This window comes from Montipora foliosa, chromosome 11 (assembly GCF_036669935.1).
Source record: "Montipora foliosa isolate CH-2021 chromosome 11, ASM3666993v2, whole genome shotgun sequence".
NCBI classification, from domain to species: Eukaryota; Metazoa; Cnidaria; class Anthozoa; order Scleractinia; family Acroporidae; genus Montipora; species Montipora foliosa.
Window position 1 is genome coordinate 27,157,243 of NC_090879.1, and position 17,265 is coordinate 27,174,507.

The 17,265-nt window shown below is 40.9% G+C and overlaps 1 protein-coding gene across 1 annotated transcript in view; it reads right to left on the reverse strand.

The window, feature by feature from the left end:
- Positions 1-7,291: 7,291 nt before the first annotated feature.
- LOC137974630 (uncharacterized) overlaps positions 7,292-17,265 on the reverse strand; it is a 10,312-nt gene continuing 338 nt past the window's right edge. Inside the window, exons 2-5 of the mRNA XM_068821546.1 lie at positions 16,212-16,289; positions 15,308-15,403; positions 11,885-11,983; positions 7,292-10,784 (exon numbers count right to left, since the gene is read on the reverse strand). Coding sequence (XP_068677647.1) covers positions 9,406-10,784; positions 11,885-11,983; positions 15,308-15,403; positions 16,212-16,289 — 1,652 coding nt within the window. The 3' untranslated portion in view covers positions 7,292-9,405. The remainder of the gene's footprint in view (positions 10,785-11,884; positions 11,984-15,307; positions 15,404-16,211; positions 16,290-17,265) is intronic.

A 17,265-nucleotide genomic window follows, 5' to 3' on the forward strand; every position in this document is an offset into this window, starting at 1 on the left:
AAAGGAAAAATTTTGATCCTGATGCTTGTGCTTTCGCTTGTGCTTATGCTTGCGTCATTTCCGTTTTCATGGTTAAATAAGCGCTCTTATGCTTTGTGCGTGTCCTTGCGTTTTGTGCTTGCGTCGCTAGGCTTAAGTGCAACCGCGCTTTGCTTTGGCACCCTTTTCCTTTTGGGTTATAGAGTTATTTTCAAAGGAGACCAACGCCTATTGTATCTTTTCGTTTTTCTTTTCATCGCTTAAATGAGATAAGCATTCAAAGTTCCTTTTGTGGCATGAATCTCAAGCCATTGCTGTGACAATTTCCAACACGTATTCGGATCTATTAATTGAATGGGTGTCCGTGAAGTGGTCACTACAGTCAGTGTCAACAATACCGACTTCCAACATAAAACGGGTGGATGAGAGGAAAACAAATTCTATTTCTTTTTATGCAACAATTGTCCAACGATAATTGGCACTTTTATTCAAGAAAGACTAGCCTGCGAGGAGGCTCTCACACGTTTGATGTTTCACAGTTAGTGGCCACGCCTTCCTATTACAATAGCACAACGATTGCTCTTTTACGAATATAGATTTTTGAAGACCAAAATGTGAGAATAAAATTTTGTTCTGCTAAAAGTGCAGACAGAAAAGTAAAAAATAGAAAAAAATATCTGCTGAATACCTCGCCACTTATTCTATTGTATTGACTCGTTCTGAAAGTCGCCTATAGTATTTAAGTCGGAACGAAGGCTCAAGTTGTGCCTTAAAACTGAATTCGTTTTTTCTATTGTCTTACAAGTGCGCGCGGAGCCAAGACACGCGATTCATTCACTTTCTCTTCCTTTGATTGGACCAAGAATTGCTTGTTGGAATTTTTTTCATGATCACTAAACAAAAAGTGTGCGATAAATTAAACTATAATACTACCCTTTACTAAAAACCTATGTTTCTCCTTTGCTCCAGGATGTTCAATGGGTGCTTGTTTTTGATGAATAAACTACGGTATTAATAGCGGTAGGGCTATCTGTACAACGGACAATCGGGGAATCAAGGAATGAAGGAATGGGAACGAGGAAGGTAGGACGGGGAACGGGGAATCTCTTAAAGGGAGAATCTCTAAAACGGGGAAAAGCTGAAAGGGGGAATCTCTAAAACGGGGAATCTCTAAAAGGGGGGATCTCTAAAACGGGGAATCTCTAAAAGGGGGATCTCTAAAACAGGGAATCGCTTAGTGGGGGATCTCTAAAACGGGGAATCTCTTAAAGGGGGGATCTCTAAAACGGGGAATCGCTAAAAGGGGGGATCTCTAAAAAATAGGGAATCTCTAAAATAGCGAATCTCCCTAAAAGGGGGAATGTGTAACATTTTTTCAACTCCGAAGAAAGTGTGACAGACATCAATCACCGAGCAGGAAATAAATGGCTTTCAGGTAGCGCTGCGTCAAAACATTAGGAAATCTATCAGCAGCTGTCAACTTCTTACTGCGATTGCAAGGCTCACATACAGTTTATTCATTTAATAATGTATGTATCCATAAAACGACGCAGCAGTGAAGGTTGTGAACAAGCCTTAGGCCTTAGCGATCGGCTCACTTGGCGTTCTTTCTTCACCGCTACCCGCGTATTATGAAAAAAGGGGCCTCTGCCGTGTTCACAGGCCAACAACAGTAGCAATTTCGCTTCAAATTGTAAGAAATTCGGTGGCGACAAAAAACATGTCTTAGGTTACTGAGGGATGTAGCCTCCCTTTACATTTCAATGGATTCGTATTATGCGCCGATGAAGTCGAAACTTCAACATCCCCCCTTCATGAGCAAACCCCGGGCATTTGACTATCTTCCGTGCCCGGGGAGTGGGGAATTTAACCTTTGCCTGCGTGGGGTGGGGAAAATTGAATCGGAAGTGTCAGGTTTCAAATGATTTATTTTTCGGGCGCCGAAGTCGCTAACAGCTATAAAACACGTGTTTGGACGAGATGGAAGAGTTTAAAGGAAGAGATGTAGCATTTGTGAGCGATTGGCTTACAAAAAAGGTGTTCAAAGGGTCTTTATTAAAGACGGCAGGAGCCGACAACGATTTTTCTTTAGTAGGGTATGACAGACACATCCGACGATAGGGTAGGGCATTTGAACAACATTTTGGCCCGAGGAGGGCGGGAATTTGAACGATCCAATCTTCAAAGTTAAAAAAAAAAAACGTGGGGGGGGGGGGGGGGGGGGTGTTGAAGTTTTAAGTTGATCGGTGCATTAGTAGGCCTTCGCGAGCTAACAGATCGGCCTTGCAAATTAGCAATTTATAATTCCTTGCAATGAACACCGCTCCCCTTTTTACTGTGTTAAACTAGTCGATATTTACACTTACGGTTCGCAGTCATCTTAAGAGGTAGAGCAACAATTCATTCAATTGACTGTCTGCAAATAGAAATCGTGGGAAAGCGTGATGGTATTTACTTCTCTCAGACGCATGCAAAAAATTCTGAGCAGTGGATGACAAAAAGGATCAAAAACCAACTAAAGAAATGCCAAATTCTCCCAAAGATGTTCGAGATGGCAAGAAAGATATAATGTTTTGTTTTTCACAGCTGAGTAGATGTCAAGGGGGTAGTTTCTAAAGAAACTGTGGTGCTGCATCGGTGGGAAAGAAGTATAGAAAAATTTGGTTTTATCAACGGCAGAGTTGGTAATGTAAATTGACCACCGTACGGAGATTCTAAAAGCTGACGTTTCGAGCGTTACCCTTTCGTCAGAGCGAATCGAGGAATTATGGGTTGTGTGTAGTTTTTATAGTGGAGAAGGAGCTACGCTATTGGTGGTATCATGGCAAGGTGAAAAATAGGAACATATTAGTTAAATGAATAGCGCGATGTAGGGAAAGGCCGCAGAGAGCCATGTGTTGTTTGGAGTGGTTAGGGAGATAAAAATGACGAGCGACTGGCTTAGATGCATTCTTTTCATTCTTCTCAACATCGCGAAGGTGTTCGCGGAATCGGTCGCCCAGTCGTGTCGCTAATGTATAATTTAATGCATAACTTACAGGTTATGCAATAAATGACATTTGCGGAGGTGCATGTGAAACGATCCGTGATCTTAACAGTTGGCTTAGATCCCGATATTTTGCTAGTGTTAAGAGTGAAAGGACAAGTTTTCCATCGTGAGCGCGCGCATTTGAAAGTGCCGGGTTGCTCGCTAGTTTTGAGCGCGCTTCTAAAGTCTCAGTGATAGGGGCAACATTTTTTGTACAACTTATCGCGCAACAATGTTGCGTTGCAAGTTGACATGGTTTGTTGCGCGTATTACCACCTTCTTGAGCAACAAATTTTCATGTTGCAAAAAGTACAAGCTACCCGGAAAAGTTACGTCTACTTTTTGCAACACAAAAAATTGTTGCGCAAGAAGGTGGTAATACGCGCAACAAACCATCTCAACTTGCAACGCAACATTTTTGCGCGACAAGTTACACGAAAAATGTTGCCCGTATTCCTGAGCCTTAACTAAAAAGCTGCCTACGTTTTTGTCGCATTTGAATGAAATAAGTGGAGGTTGCGAAAAGATTCTACCAGTCTCGGGATCATTTTGGAGTAATTTAAAGTTATTAAGAATGACACTTTTGACTGCGTGATTATGAGGATAGAAAGTGAGGGTGAATGGAATTCTGTCCGGTTCTTGTCTTTTTGTGACGCTTGTAGTGCTGACTGTCGATAAAATTGTTGAGCGCGATGATTGCCTGCTTTGACCACAGAGACAGGATAGCCACGTTTTTCGAAGAACCGGCACATCTCCTCTGAGTTTCTGGAAAAATCAACGTCGTCACTACATAGACGTCGAAGTCTAAGAAATTGAGAATATGGAATGGAGTTCTTGACATGTGATGGATGTGACGATGAATACAACAAATAACTGTGAGAATCTGTAGGTTTGTAGTGCACACTGGTACATAGCACGTTTCCACTAATAGAAACTTTGATATCTAGGAAAGCCAACGAAGTTTCCGAAATTTCCCAGGTACATTTAAGAGCCGGATGAAAAGAATTGACGGAGGTTAATATATAGATTTAGCCAAGCCTAAAAGCGGAGCTCCCTGGTTATTTATTCTTACTGCCTGTAGGGTTTGTGAAAATAAAAGGTTTCGAATTGTCCGCGTTTTGATGTTTCCGGTTGCTGCTTTAATAACTGAATCATTTTCTTTTCTTTCTTCTATAGAAAAATTCATTGCCCAACTAGTGAATTCCAAGGTAAATTTTACGTTGAAATCCGACATCGCATTAATCACGAAGCGATGAGTACGATATTGGTTTTTCGAGTGAAATTTACCCTGGTATTCACCAGTTTGGAAATGATTTTTTCTTGAACCACATGAGTTTTAAAAGAAAACAAGCACACCCACAGCGAACGAATGGAAAAGGAAAAAAGCAATTTCAGAGTCAACTGTCAATAGCCAGCGAATAGGAATCACGCTAAAGTTAGAAGCCATAAAAAAAAATAAAAAAATAAAAAAAAACTTACTTAGTGCAAGGTCAAAGAAGAGTTTTACTGAAGTACTTTTACGCAAGCGGCGAAAGACCTCACCAAAATTCAGGGAGAATGTGAAATACTTTATTGCAAGCACGTGGTCACCCGGCTCCCCACATCGCGTGGGTGTCAGAATTGAATGGAGACCTGCCCATTCCCTCTGGGGAGTGGTTCAGGGTCCTACCAAGTGGATCCCTCGTTATACGTCGCGTTCATTTAATTGATGAAGGGATGTACCGGTGCGTGGCGTCAAATCCTCCTCAGAGTTACAGGTGAATAGCTTCATGGCTCACAGGTTGGATTAGTAGCACCCACGCTTCAATCTGCTTATACAGTAAAGAACTTCTCTCAAATCTTGGCCCTATTCCCTATTTTCCTTATCTATCTATTTATTCTACTTTGTGGAAAATATAAAAGCTCCCGCTACATAGCCCATTTAAATCGCAGAGTTAAAAGTTTATTTCTAACCAACAATAGGTCTTCTAACTCGAAATTTGCAATTCTGTCAGATTTTGACGAGTGCAAAACCCGCAGTAATGATTGTCAGAAGGTTTGTATCAACACGCATGGTAGCTTTAGGTGTGCGTGTCATTCCGCGTACCATTCTCGTCACCAGAGCCTCGGATCGACCCAAGGCTCTGGGTTACTCTACGTAGGAGAACATGCGCCGTAGGGCTCTTATAGCCAAACACTGGCTATTTGAACCTTACAACGCCTGCTCACTCCTGGCGCTAACATGAATGCACCAATTGGGCATGCTTTTGATTGTTCTTCACGATAACCAATGAGAAGACACTTTGTTTCAGGGTTCCCCAGAGCTCTTATCTCCCTCAGTCAAGAGAAGAGCTCTGAGGTCGAGATTATTCGGGTATATGCTTGAGAAAGACAGGAAGGCGTGCCTAGGTAAATTATTTTTCATCCGATTCACTGAATTGTGCGTACAGGTGGCCAACATTTTAGAGGTTTGTAGTAAATTTTGATATCTCAAAATGACGAGGGACACCTCCCGACGATTACATGATCGAATATTACCATCTGTACGACTCTAGACTCGGTTCCCGGCTCGAATCTAATCGAATCTTAAAGCGAATGCTACTTAAGATGAATCGAAAGTAATAGTCAGTTTGAGATAAAGAAATAAGTGCTATCCCATATTAAACAGGTGTTTTAACAAAGCGCGAATCGCCAAAAACGAGCGCGATGCATGAGGCGAGATGGAGGGTAAACATGCAGCGATCTTGCATCATTCTCGTGTCCGGCGATTCGCAATTGGCTAAATGCTGCTAATTCGTATCATGCCATGACATAATATTCGTATGTGGTTTTCATTTAGTTTTTTTTTTTCTTCTTTCTTTCCTTTTAGATGTTGATGAGTGCATTTTGGGGTGCCACATGTGTGATCACATTTGCCACCACACTGCAGGCAGTCTTAAATGCAGCTGTCAATCGGGATACAGGCTAATGGCGGATCTCACAAATTGCACTGGTAATTTAATTGGAACGTTGAAAGTATTACTATGACCAAAACAAATCAATTTTTTTTTCTATGCATCTCAAAACTATGATAACTAACACTAAGTGACCCCAGTTTTAAGGCTTCCTTCAAAAATACACCTGTTTATTTTAAATGGAATTTTCCCATTTAATGTCCGTGATTACTAACTCTAGAATCTTAAGAGAGCTGGAACGAGGAGAAAATGACGTGAAAGAGTCATTAGTTTAAGAATGCAATGCGCCGTGTGTACGCAGCACGAGAGTTTCGCGCTTTTAGATATTTAAACTCGTGTTTTGCATATATAATAAGCTGCATTTACGCGATGAAATTTTAAGCTTGTGAGTAAATGACGTCTCATTCTCAAGATCCAACTCTCTTTGGTCCAATCGGTCTGTTTTGAACGTGAGTAACGGCGGACAGTGAAATCCAGACCTTACACTCAAAGTAAACAGCCTTTCGATAAAAATCAAAGCTCACTGAGCTTGAAAACTTTGCCAGTCAGGTGTTAAGAAAACACACTTTCAAAATCAGAAAAAAAGGAAGTGAGTTTTTGATCATAGTAGGACTCAAGTGAATGGGTTTTTTTTGAGGAGATACGTAAAGCGAAGTTTACTCGATTGATTAACAGAATGGCTGGCTGACAGCCTAACTGGCTAAATGACTGACTGACACTAAAGGGGGAAACTTTCTTTTTGTGTAATTGACTTAATGGCTGACTGGCTTGCTGAATTCCTGTGACTGGGTAAATGAGTGTCTGGTTTGACTGGCTGATTAACTGGCTTTTTCACTCACTAAATTAATTATTTGTCTTCTCTTTTTTACTCAGATATTGACTAGTGCACAGGGCCTCGTCATATGTGTAATAAGCTTCAAACGAAAAGTACGATTGCGACGAGCTCGTTTGGCAGAGGTATGCAAATATCACGACATTAAATACGTTTTGTTCGAAGCATGAGAAGTAAAAAATTAATGATCTTTTTCTTGGAATTTGCTGTCTTCATAAAAAGTATTCACTCAATACTATGTCAGACTAATGTGCACATTAATGCTTGAAATGTGAAGTAGGGGTACACGTTTGTAAATGTTCTAATTCCGGAGCCACTTAAAAGCTTAGTTGTAGAAAAAACGTACCTTTGCAATCTACAACAAGTACTTTTGAAGGGGTTATCTCCCTCTCCACCCCCACCCGCAAACAAGAAAAAAGCAAAGCAAAAAATAAAATGACGGTCATATTGGCATCCCAAACAAATCCTTTATTGTTGTAGTATATTTCATTTTGACTACTTAACTTTTCCAGACTGTCTGTGGCTCAACTTAATATTGTTTGTTTTTATGTTTACACCACGACGAAAAGAAAGCACTGTTTTCATGGACGGAGTAGCAATTGAGAAACACATGCAAACCTTTTGAAACCAGAGCTATGTCGTCTTGTTTGGATACTATCCACACCGAGGCTATCGAAAAGAAAACACCCTTGAAAGGAAACCCTTTTAAAATCGGTGCCCATACCTACAAACAAACTGTAGATAATTATACACAGTTATTACATCTAATCACCGACTTTAACACTGTTTTCTTTTCAGGGTGCTTAATGCCTGGTGTTTTAATATGGCTTTTCCGAGTGTTTTCGTTTTCGAACCTTTTTAGTAACATTTCTCAAAAAATAAACATTAATCTACAGATCTCTACCTTTACAAACTAATTTTGTATGTGCGTTTGGAAGACACATTTTTATACATTTTGTAAAACGGAGCATATTTATGATTTCTAATAAAGTTATATGATGAGCAAATGGACAGTGAATTGTCTTATCCACCGTTAACTTTAGATGGTTTCCTTACTTACTTGACCCATAAAGGCGCTGTTACACTTGCAATTTTTCGAACAACTTGTCTCTCAATTTTGTTTCGACAAGAGTTCTCACACTGCAAGGCTATTCGCTTGACGGTTGTTACACTGGGCAACGTTTCTTGCAATTTGTCTCGCTTTCGATGATCTCATGAGGTTAAAAGAACATTTCACTGGCTGATGACGCAATCCGTTGAGACAGAAGTTGCAGGGCAGATTTCACAGCACGCATTGCTTGAAACCTTCGTTGCTAATTTGGGTAAACCAATGCGCAAAGTAGCAATGAATTCTACTTTCCCCGAAGGGTTGTGCAATTTGCCTCACCTTGTTTTTGGCAATGGTAAAGTGTGCAACTTGCAACTTGTTTCGCTATGGTGTTTCAAGAGAAGTTGCATGAAAGATCGCAAAATGCAACAGAGCCTTGAATTAAATTAGGGTTTCAGTTTAAAACGTATGTTAAACATTCGGTTTGCGTTACATGACCCGGATATCCAAATACCATCAGTTTGACCCTTGCGACGGAAATGGTCTAAATTAAAGGCCATGGTATAGGCTGCCTGTAGCCTTTCGTTTCCTTGAGGCTCAAACCAACACTTTCAACCAACTGTACTATTTGGAAGGATTGAATCTACCCCAATTGTTTCACATAACATCAAATGTTATGGTACCAAATGAAACATCAATCATGCCTTTACTTTAACAAGGTGCACTCTTTAATGTGACGTAAAAGTTTATCATAGCAACGAAAAAGCCTTCTAAATAATTGCCCTGTATTTTGTCTTCAAAAGCTTATGTCTCAGAAACGAACTTGGTGACCCCCATTTTTTATTGCTGTAAAGTGGTTAGCAGGCTAGGATAAATCTCTCTGCAGAGGTATAAAAAATTCTCTGAAGCGGAATCAGGGCCACCTTAAAATTTTCCAGTTGTGAAGGTGGCAAGGAATCTGCTAAAGATATTTTTTTCTAACTTTGCAGCGGATTTGTTAGTTCCCCAACTATTATTCCAGGAATTGAACTACTTTCGAATGCAAACACATTCTTTCACTTTGCTTAAAAACACCACTCGAGGGAGTAAGCCCTATAAAGAACTAGGAAATTTATTAAGAAAAGAAAAACGTCTTCTTTATTGCTGATGATTTTATTCATTTGTTATGCAGAAGAAAAGGAAAAAAAATCATCCGTCGTTTCCCTTCTATTTTGTGATTTTTGAATGCTGCAAATGTCACGTCTCTTTTCTATTATCACGGTAAAAGCCTGATGTTAAGGGTCATCTTTTCTTTAGAAACTGGCTTACACTCATACAACAAAAACAGTTTCAAAGAACTAAATAAAACATGATTTTTAACAACTGAAATATAGGTCTATCATTTTGATCGCCACTGAAGCAACACTGCCTTTTGAAGTTATAAAAGAAACGAAGTATCAAAATAACGGGTAAAACTAGCATTTTACTATAGATCTAAGCTTACTGTCATAATTTCACTTACAATAATCTCAGTCTGTTGGTTTAGTTAACACAGTAAACTTCTACTAAAACTTTGGGGCTTGTTCTACTGGCATAACGATGATTCTTAACCCGTTCTTGATTTTATCCGACGGTTGTATTGTAAACCACCATATATGCCGGAGGCTGAGTTTCTGAAGCATGGCACACTCCTTGGAATGGCTCGGTGGTTACAGCATCGTTGAGTGCGTGGAACATAGAAAGAATTTCCGCAACGAAGACTGGTACAACGGGAACGACGACGAATTATCTGTCCAAAGCAACATCGACGTTTCCGTGGGTCAAAAAAGAGGCCACCACACTGGAACTGGGGAATTCGTGGGCATGGCACCTTTCTGGGAGATATACGATTGTGACAGCATCTTTGGGTGCGCGGAACATAGAACGAGAGTCCGCAGCGCTTCTTGGTGCATCTATCTTTGATGCGTAAAATTTGACCGTAACAGCATTTGTGAACCCGAGAATTGTATGGAAGGCCACCGCACCGGAAATGTATGGGAAATGGAGTGCAGGGCATGCCCCTGGGAATAACTCGACCGTGACAGCATTTTTGGGTGTGTAACACATATGGAACCCGATTACACCGACGTCGTCGGCATCGATAGCGAATGGGCACTACCTGACCAAAACAGCACTTCTGAAAACGAGGACTGTAAAAGGAACTTCCGCATCTAAATTTTTGCAAACATTGGGTAGGTGGTAAACCACCACATATGACGGAGGCTGAGTTTCTGAAGCATGGCACACTCCTTGGAATGGCTCGGTGGTTACAGCATCGTTGAGTGCGTGGAACATAGAAAGAATTTCCGCAACGAAGACTGGTACAACGGGCACGACGACGAATTATCTGGCCGAAGCAACATCGACGTTTCCGTGGGTCAAAAAAGAGGCCACCACACTGGAACTGGGGAATTCGTGGGCATGGCACTTTTCTGGGAGATACACGATTGTGACAGCATCTTTGGGTGCGCGGAACGTAGAACGAGAGTCCGCAGGGCTTCTTGGTGCATCTATCTTTGATGCGCAAAATTTGACCGTAACAGCATTTGTGAACCCGAGAATTGTATGGAAGGCCACCACACCGGAAATGTATGGGAAATGGAGTGCAGGGCATGCCCCTGGGAATAACTCGACCGTGACAGCATTTTTGTGTGTGTAACACATATGGAACCCGATTACACCGACGTCGTCGGCATCGATAGTGAATGGGCACTACCTGACCAAAACAGCACTTCTGAAAACGAGGACTGTAAAAGGAACTTCCGCATCGAAATTTTTGCAAACATTGGGTAGGTGCTAGTGTCTTTAACACAATGCGACCATAACAGCAAACGTATAATGAATGACTGTAAGGAATCCTTCCAGCGCAGCAGCGTTGATTGATGGGATCGTATAGACCGCTTCTACATATCCCAAGGGCCGCTGAAGCGAGAGTGGTATTTCCACCTACAGGTTAAAAAGAAGGCAGTCAGGCTAGGTAATCATGATATATAGGTATCACTTGCCGATTACAGTCGGGCTTTCATGAAAAAAAAAAAAAAAGCCGAGATTGATGTGCAAAACAGTGCGGTCATTGAAAGCGCAAGAAAGCTCTTTAAAGTGATGGGTATTACTTATGTGTCAGTAATTCTAGAATACTCGTTCATTGCCAAGTTTTAGGACTTAAAAAGAATACCACCACGGTGCGGAGTCACGTAGTAAGGAAGTATAAGCAACTACGACGGCTACGGCGACGGAAACGTCACTTTAAAATATAAGTTTGAGCTACCTTAACTGATTTCACAATTTTTCCAGAAATGCGTGCCACACGTGCAGAACGATCATTTTTCTTTTTTTAATGAATGATATCACTGCTTTTTGGTGTTGTCATTGCCTTTTCTTAAATTTAAATGCACGCGTGGCTTAAAAAACGAGCAATAGATTCTGTAGAGGTCGTTCTCAATTTGGAAGTTTTCAATAATTCACACCGGGGTTTGGTTAGTTTTACGAAGACGTTAATGTCCAAGCTGTTCAAATCACTGACAAAATTCTTATCGTTAAGTGACTGCGGTCTCCGGGGACAGAAACGGCGGATTTGGGAGGTGGGGGGGGGGGGGGGGGGGGACCCCCGTTTATTTTTTGGATATCTCGTCGAGAATGCTGAAAGTAGCATTTCGAGCTTCAAATATTTAAAACAAAATTTTCTGGCGGAGAATTCCCTCAGAACCCCCCTTACAATTTAGCGTCTCCAGGGCTTGCGTGTTAGCCCCCCCAATATATACAACACTCCGCCTCCCTGGAACTTTGAATAACTCCTAAAAGTGAACGCCGGAGTTTTCTAGAATCTAGCCGAAATGGAGTGAACGATATTCGCATTTGGAATTAACTAAAGACTTTGTTAAATTTGCAGAGCAGTATTGGTCGAGTTGGATACCGTAAATCGACACGAAGACTACATAGGGATCGAATATTAGCAGATGAAATACTTCACTGTCGTGACCTCATCATCATAGGGAATTTTATGGACCTGAGAGGGTTGTTTAGAAATTTTTTGATCCAGTTATTACCTTGTTTGTCTGTCAACAAAGTGTTGTTCTCTTGGTTAACACTGTCTTCATTCGTTTCAATCGATTCAGCTGCATAATCTTCCTGATCTTCACTGGACTCTGAATAAAATAATCATCTTGTTGTAACAACTCAAACTGAAAAGGGTATAATAGCCCTTATTCACGATAGCCGCCATGTTGGTTTTCAAATTGTACCTTTTACAATAATTTTATATCTTTTGATTGCCTCCGACATTTTGACTTTCTACTTCGTTATCTGCTCAATTTTCGCTAAAAAAACATCGAAGTAACTTGTGTAAGCATTCTATTTTACTCCTTAGGTGATAAACATTCAATGAGCGTGAAACAAGTCATCTGTGTGACTAAGATGTTCGTTATAATCTCTCGAAATAGTGTTGTTTGTTCCCTCAGAGGTGTGTAGCTAATTTGCATGATAAAGGCAAATCCAACATGGCGGCTATCGTGAATAAGGTCTATTAGTATGTTATCCCTAACTTTAATGGTCTAGCTTCCATATGTCTCCCACACATTCAGTGGTATAGCAGCTAAGTCTTACGTTCGACTAATGTTATAGCAAGCACTCTGATTTTTTCCGAGAATATTCTCGTCATCATTCCTCATTTAATAATAAGAGTTTCATTTTCCAATAAACTTGACAGCTGTTTAAGGTTCTAGGGAGCTTAGACGCGGACGGCAACCGGAAGATAATTTAGTAGTGTCTCCCAGTTTTTTAAACTAATAATCTCTAATGGAGAAAAGATACTCAGCAATGTGAATGTCGCTGTATCGGAAGTAGTATTTTGTTACAAATATTTAGATAATATCTAAATTACTACTATGTAAAGAGTAGAATTTTTTACTTCTTCCGATATCTTTATCCTCTAAAGTGAATATCAGTAATACAGAGAGGGGATTTGTCCTCGTAAAATTGGAATCAACGTTACTCTGTGTGGAGGCTTATCGTCTGTTTATTAAAAAGTGGGTGACACTGAGACTGTTGTATTTTTTGATGAAATCATAGTTAATGCTTGGAGATGGTTATGAAAGTCAGCAAATTCCTTTGTTTCATGTTTTTGTCCGTATTTTTGGCCTTGCCCTTGCTCGCCCGTGGGAGGCGCGGTGGCCTCATGGTTAGTGTGCTCGAAACCGGATCGAGTAGTCTGGGTTCGGGGCCTGGCCGGGGACATTGTGTTGTGTTCTTGGGCAAGACACTTTACTCTCACGGTGCCTCTCTCCACCCAGGTGTATAAATGGGTACCGGCGTAATGCTGGGGGTAACCCTGCGATGGACTAGCATCCCATCCAGGGGGGGAGCATAAATACTCCTAGTCGCTTCATGCTACAGAAACCGGAGATAAGCGCCGGCCTGATGAGCCTTCTGGCTCGTAAGCAGAGACTTTTACTTACCTTGCTCAAAACACCCCTTTTCTCCAGACGATAACCACTCAAATCCTTTGATTAAATTATGCGCAACTAATTTACAAACCCGTGCAAAGCGAAAAGAAAAGATTATGCAGTGTCACGGTCAATTCAACATCGATTGCGACAACAGTGTTCTCGCGTTCTCGCTTTTGAAGGTTCTAAGGTTTCATAACCAGTCCCTCGATTAACTATGATGAAATCGGTGGCTGAGTGGCTTCATAGCTCAGTTGTTAGAACATTGCACTGGCATTGCAGAGGAGTCATGGGTTCAAATCCCGTTGAATCCCCCTGGATGTTTACTGGTGATTAAAAGAGAAACACTTAACTGAAATTGTCCTGATAGAGAGAGTGGTTTTCAATTGAGTGTCGAAAGTAATTAGCGAATTGCTTTGGTTTATAATTACTTCACTCAGTGATTGGTTCAAAGTTCTCGCACTAATTTTGAAACAATCAGAAGTGAAACCAAAACCAATCATGGCTCGCGCGTGCACATTTTCCCGCGCTTTGTGTCGGCTACGTGTAATTACTTCCAGGTTTTGATTGGTTTACTGGATTGTCTCCGTCCTTTTTGATTGGTCAAAGTAATTACTTTGGTTTTGATTTTACGACACTCATTCGAAAACCGCTCTAAGTGCGAGGATTAACTAGTTCTCCCTTCCGAACTGTAGATATCTTAAGAGTTTTGATCATCGCAATTATAAACGGCAGGAAGGCCTGAAGAATTAAGGCTCGAACGAGATTTGAAGCCATGACCTCAGTGATACCGGTACAGTGGCGTACCAATTGAGTTTTCACGCAAGGCGCTGGTCCCTTTTGTGAGCTTATGGTGATTCTGCAGTAGAGGATGCAGATATGCACCTTGCCAGCAGAGCCTTTCTTAACTCGACGAGAAAGAAAGGACTCTGCAGAAATCGTGTAAGGTCTTTATTGAGTATGCGCAAGCCGTTGCTTGGAGACAATGTCAAACCCAGGCCAAGCCTCGATCGCACCCCAATACGCCATATTGATTTTCGTACTGGCTCGATTTTGACCTTCGCGTTGCCAAAAATATGATGCGCAGGCTGCCTGCACCGGTTTGGCTGGAGTTACTAGCCCAGAAACTTGGGCTGCGGCGACTTAAAAGACTTGACACGATTTCTGCAGAGCCTGTCTTGCTCACCCTCTGGTGGGCTTTAGAGAGGCTCTGCTCGCAGGGTCCAGGTATGAGGAGACCATGCATATATGAAAGACAATTCATTTGATTTGTTGATAGAAGGATGTTAACATTTTTTGTCATAGCGTCTTCCTTTGAAGCCAGATACTTTGACCTAATGGCTTAAACAGGATAAGCTCAATGTCTGGCCACAAACCACCAGTTATTGGTGGGCTTCCCTTGACTTTGATAATTACAGCTTCGTTACAGCTTCAGTATTACAATTCGAAAAAGATAAGTAGTAACTACAAAACGTTGTGGCTGTTTATTTGTGATAGAGTTTCAGGTGACTGTCTTCAATACAACTGACCTACACTACGAAACTACAGAAATGCATCATTATTTCATGCTAGTCTTCAACAGGGTATGATTTTGGGTTAAATGCCTTTTGCTCCGTTCACACCAAAGCTTAACCATGCTTTGAACATGTTTAGTTAAACACGGTTTCAAAGTGTTTTCTTTTTAAATCATGTATACTGATTTTTGCTCACTACTAATTTAGCACAGATCAAAGCATGTATTGAAAATCACCTGAATCTCAAGTAAAAGCCAGTCCTTCATTTTTCTGTGACTGATTTTCATTTTGTTAAACTCAGTTTAATTAAACATGTCTTGTTGGTGCGAATGGGGTATCAAATAAGGTCTGAAAACTCTGATTTCTGTCTTAAACAGGATAGGGAAATCGGAGAAGTATGTCTTAAACAGGGTCAGGGTTTGAGCGGCCGGGCCGCATCTCCCTAACCAATCATCTGTTGAGTACGCCCCCCCCACCCCGGCCTTTACCCCAAAATGTATCAAAAGAGTTATACCTTCGTTTTCATAGGTGTCCTCTTCATCCATATCCTCGCTGTCTTCATCTTCCTCTCCATCCGGGACAATGTCATTTTCCGGATCTTCGCTGAAAGCTGAGCGCAAAAATGACTTCGGGATTAGTAACTTCAAACTCTTTCTTGAAAATAGCAGGACATTTAGTTAATTATCAAACGAAGAACTATTTTTGCTGCATCTGAAGAGTGACGAGCACTGACATAATATGATATTTCTTTCATCGCAAGTAATGACTTAAAAGTCAACCTGAGGAAAGGGAACATGGATGGCGCAGTAGTGAATGCGCTGGTTTCCCAACATTGACCTGGGATCAATTCATCGGCCCAGACGCAGTGTCACATGTGGGATGACTTTGTTGGTTCTCCACTCTTCTCCGAGAGGTTTTTCTCCAGTTATTCCGGCTTGCCCCTCTACTCCCTCAAAAAAACCAACTTATGATTTGATGTGTTGATTCGATTTCTGTACAGCGGTGTCCCCAAATAGAGCCTCAGCACTAAATATACTCAACAATTAAATAAATTTCATTTTCATTCGATGTACTTTTCCTTTCTTTTCATTGGCCGAGAGTGCAGCACGTGACCTGCAAATAACTGCCCACAAATAAGTGTTTTGCTGCAAATAATAAACTGCTCATGCGTAATTGAAGCCTGCGCTCTTGTGTGAAAATGGCAGTTCGCTTTCCTGAGCTTTCAGAAAGTGATTTAATTGCTGGGAGTTGTAAAAAAACAAACTCAGTCATCGAATGATAAAACAATTATTGAACTCGCTTATCGCAAAATATAGTGATTTGTCAGTGTCTTGCAGATTAATACTTTGCTCAACCTCGCCCAATATATGTTTATTATTATTATCATTACGAAAAAATTATTAAGGGATATCTGTTACCTTCATCATTATCATTGCTTTCCATCTCCGCAGCGTCTTCTTTTCCTTCAAGCAAATTTTCGTCGTCTTCCATGGATTCTGCGCAAAATTAAAATGTTAATGTGAGAGCTGGTTTTGTCTGGGGTTTAGAGATTGCAATTTACAATTTAAAATTTAAAATTTGTTGCTTAATGGTTATTTTATTTCAGCGACTTTACCCAGGTAGATGTCGATTCCTCCAACAATGTCAGAAACAAGATTACAAAGAAATGTGAACCCCTACATGAATACTGACAAGAGTTGATGGGGAACGTATAACAGATTCATGAAGGCTTTCTAAAGTAAAGGGGAGATCATGATTTCGGAATGCAAAAATATAATATTGGAAAGAACGTGACATATTGTAATTTCAAGAACTACTCTTATTTTTGTTGATACATCCTGCCCTAGGCGAAAACTAAAAATAGGGACAAATGGCTCGGTTATACCGCGAATGCCTTGAATAATCACTACTTGTAATCTTAAAATTTCGTTCGACGACGCCCTTAAAACTAGCTCGTAGAGGCAGTGTCAGCGTTAGCGTCCTGTTTAGCTCAGAGCTTAAATTGGACGAGCTTGTAGATCGCAGTTCAGTTTGCCTAATTTTATCTTCCAGTTTTCTATTTCATATCAGAATGGTCACGGAGGCATAAGCGGGGAAAACCCACAATTTAAAAGTTAGCTAAACATTAGCCACTTAAAAATGGCGATTATGCTCACGAACAACGAGGTAATTAAGTATGATGGTGTCCGTTTCTCGCAAATCCCGAAAGTTTCCATGGGCCCGTTTTTGGGACTTTCGGACCCTCGAAAGTCCCGAAAACGTTTTGGACCCTAAAAGCCATTTGTAAAACTGCCAACAGCTTGCTTTGGAAAGGCGATCTTTCAACATGTTTTCAGGGAATTGTGACACCCGAAAATGGCCCGTAAAGTTTTGGGACTTTCGAGAAACGGGCCCCAGACCTTATTCGAATGTCAAAATTCTCTCTTTATCTCAAGAACGGAGAGGTTTTAAGTCATGAATCTCCACAATCGT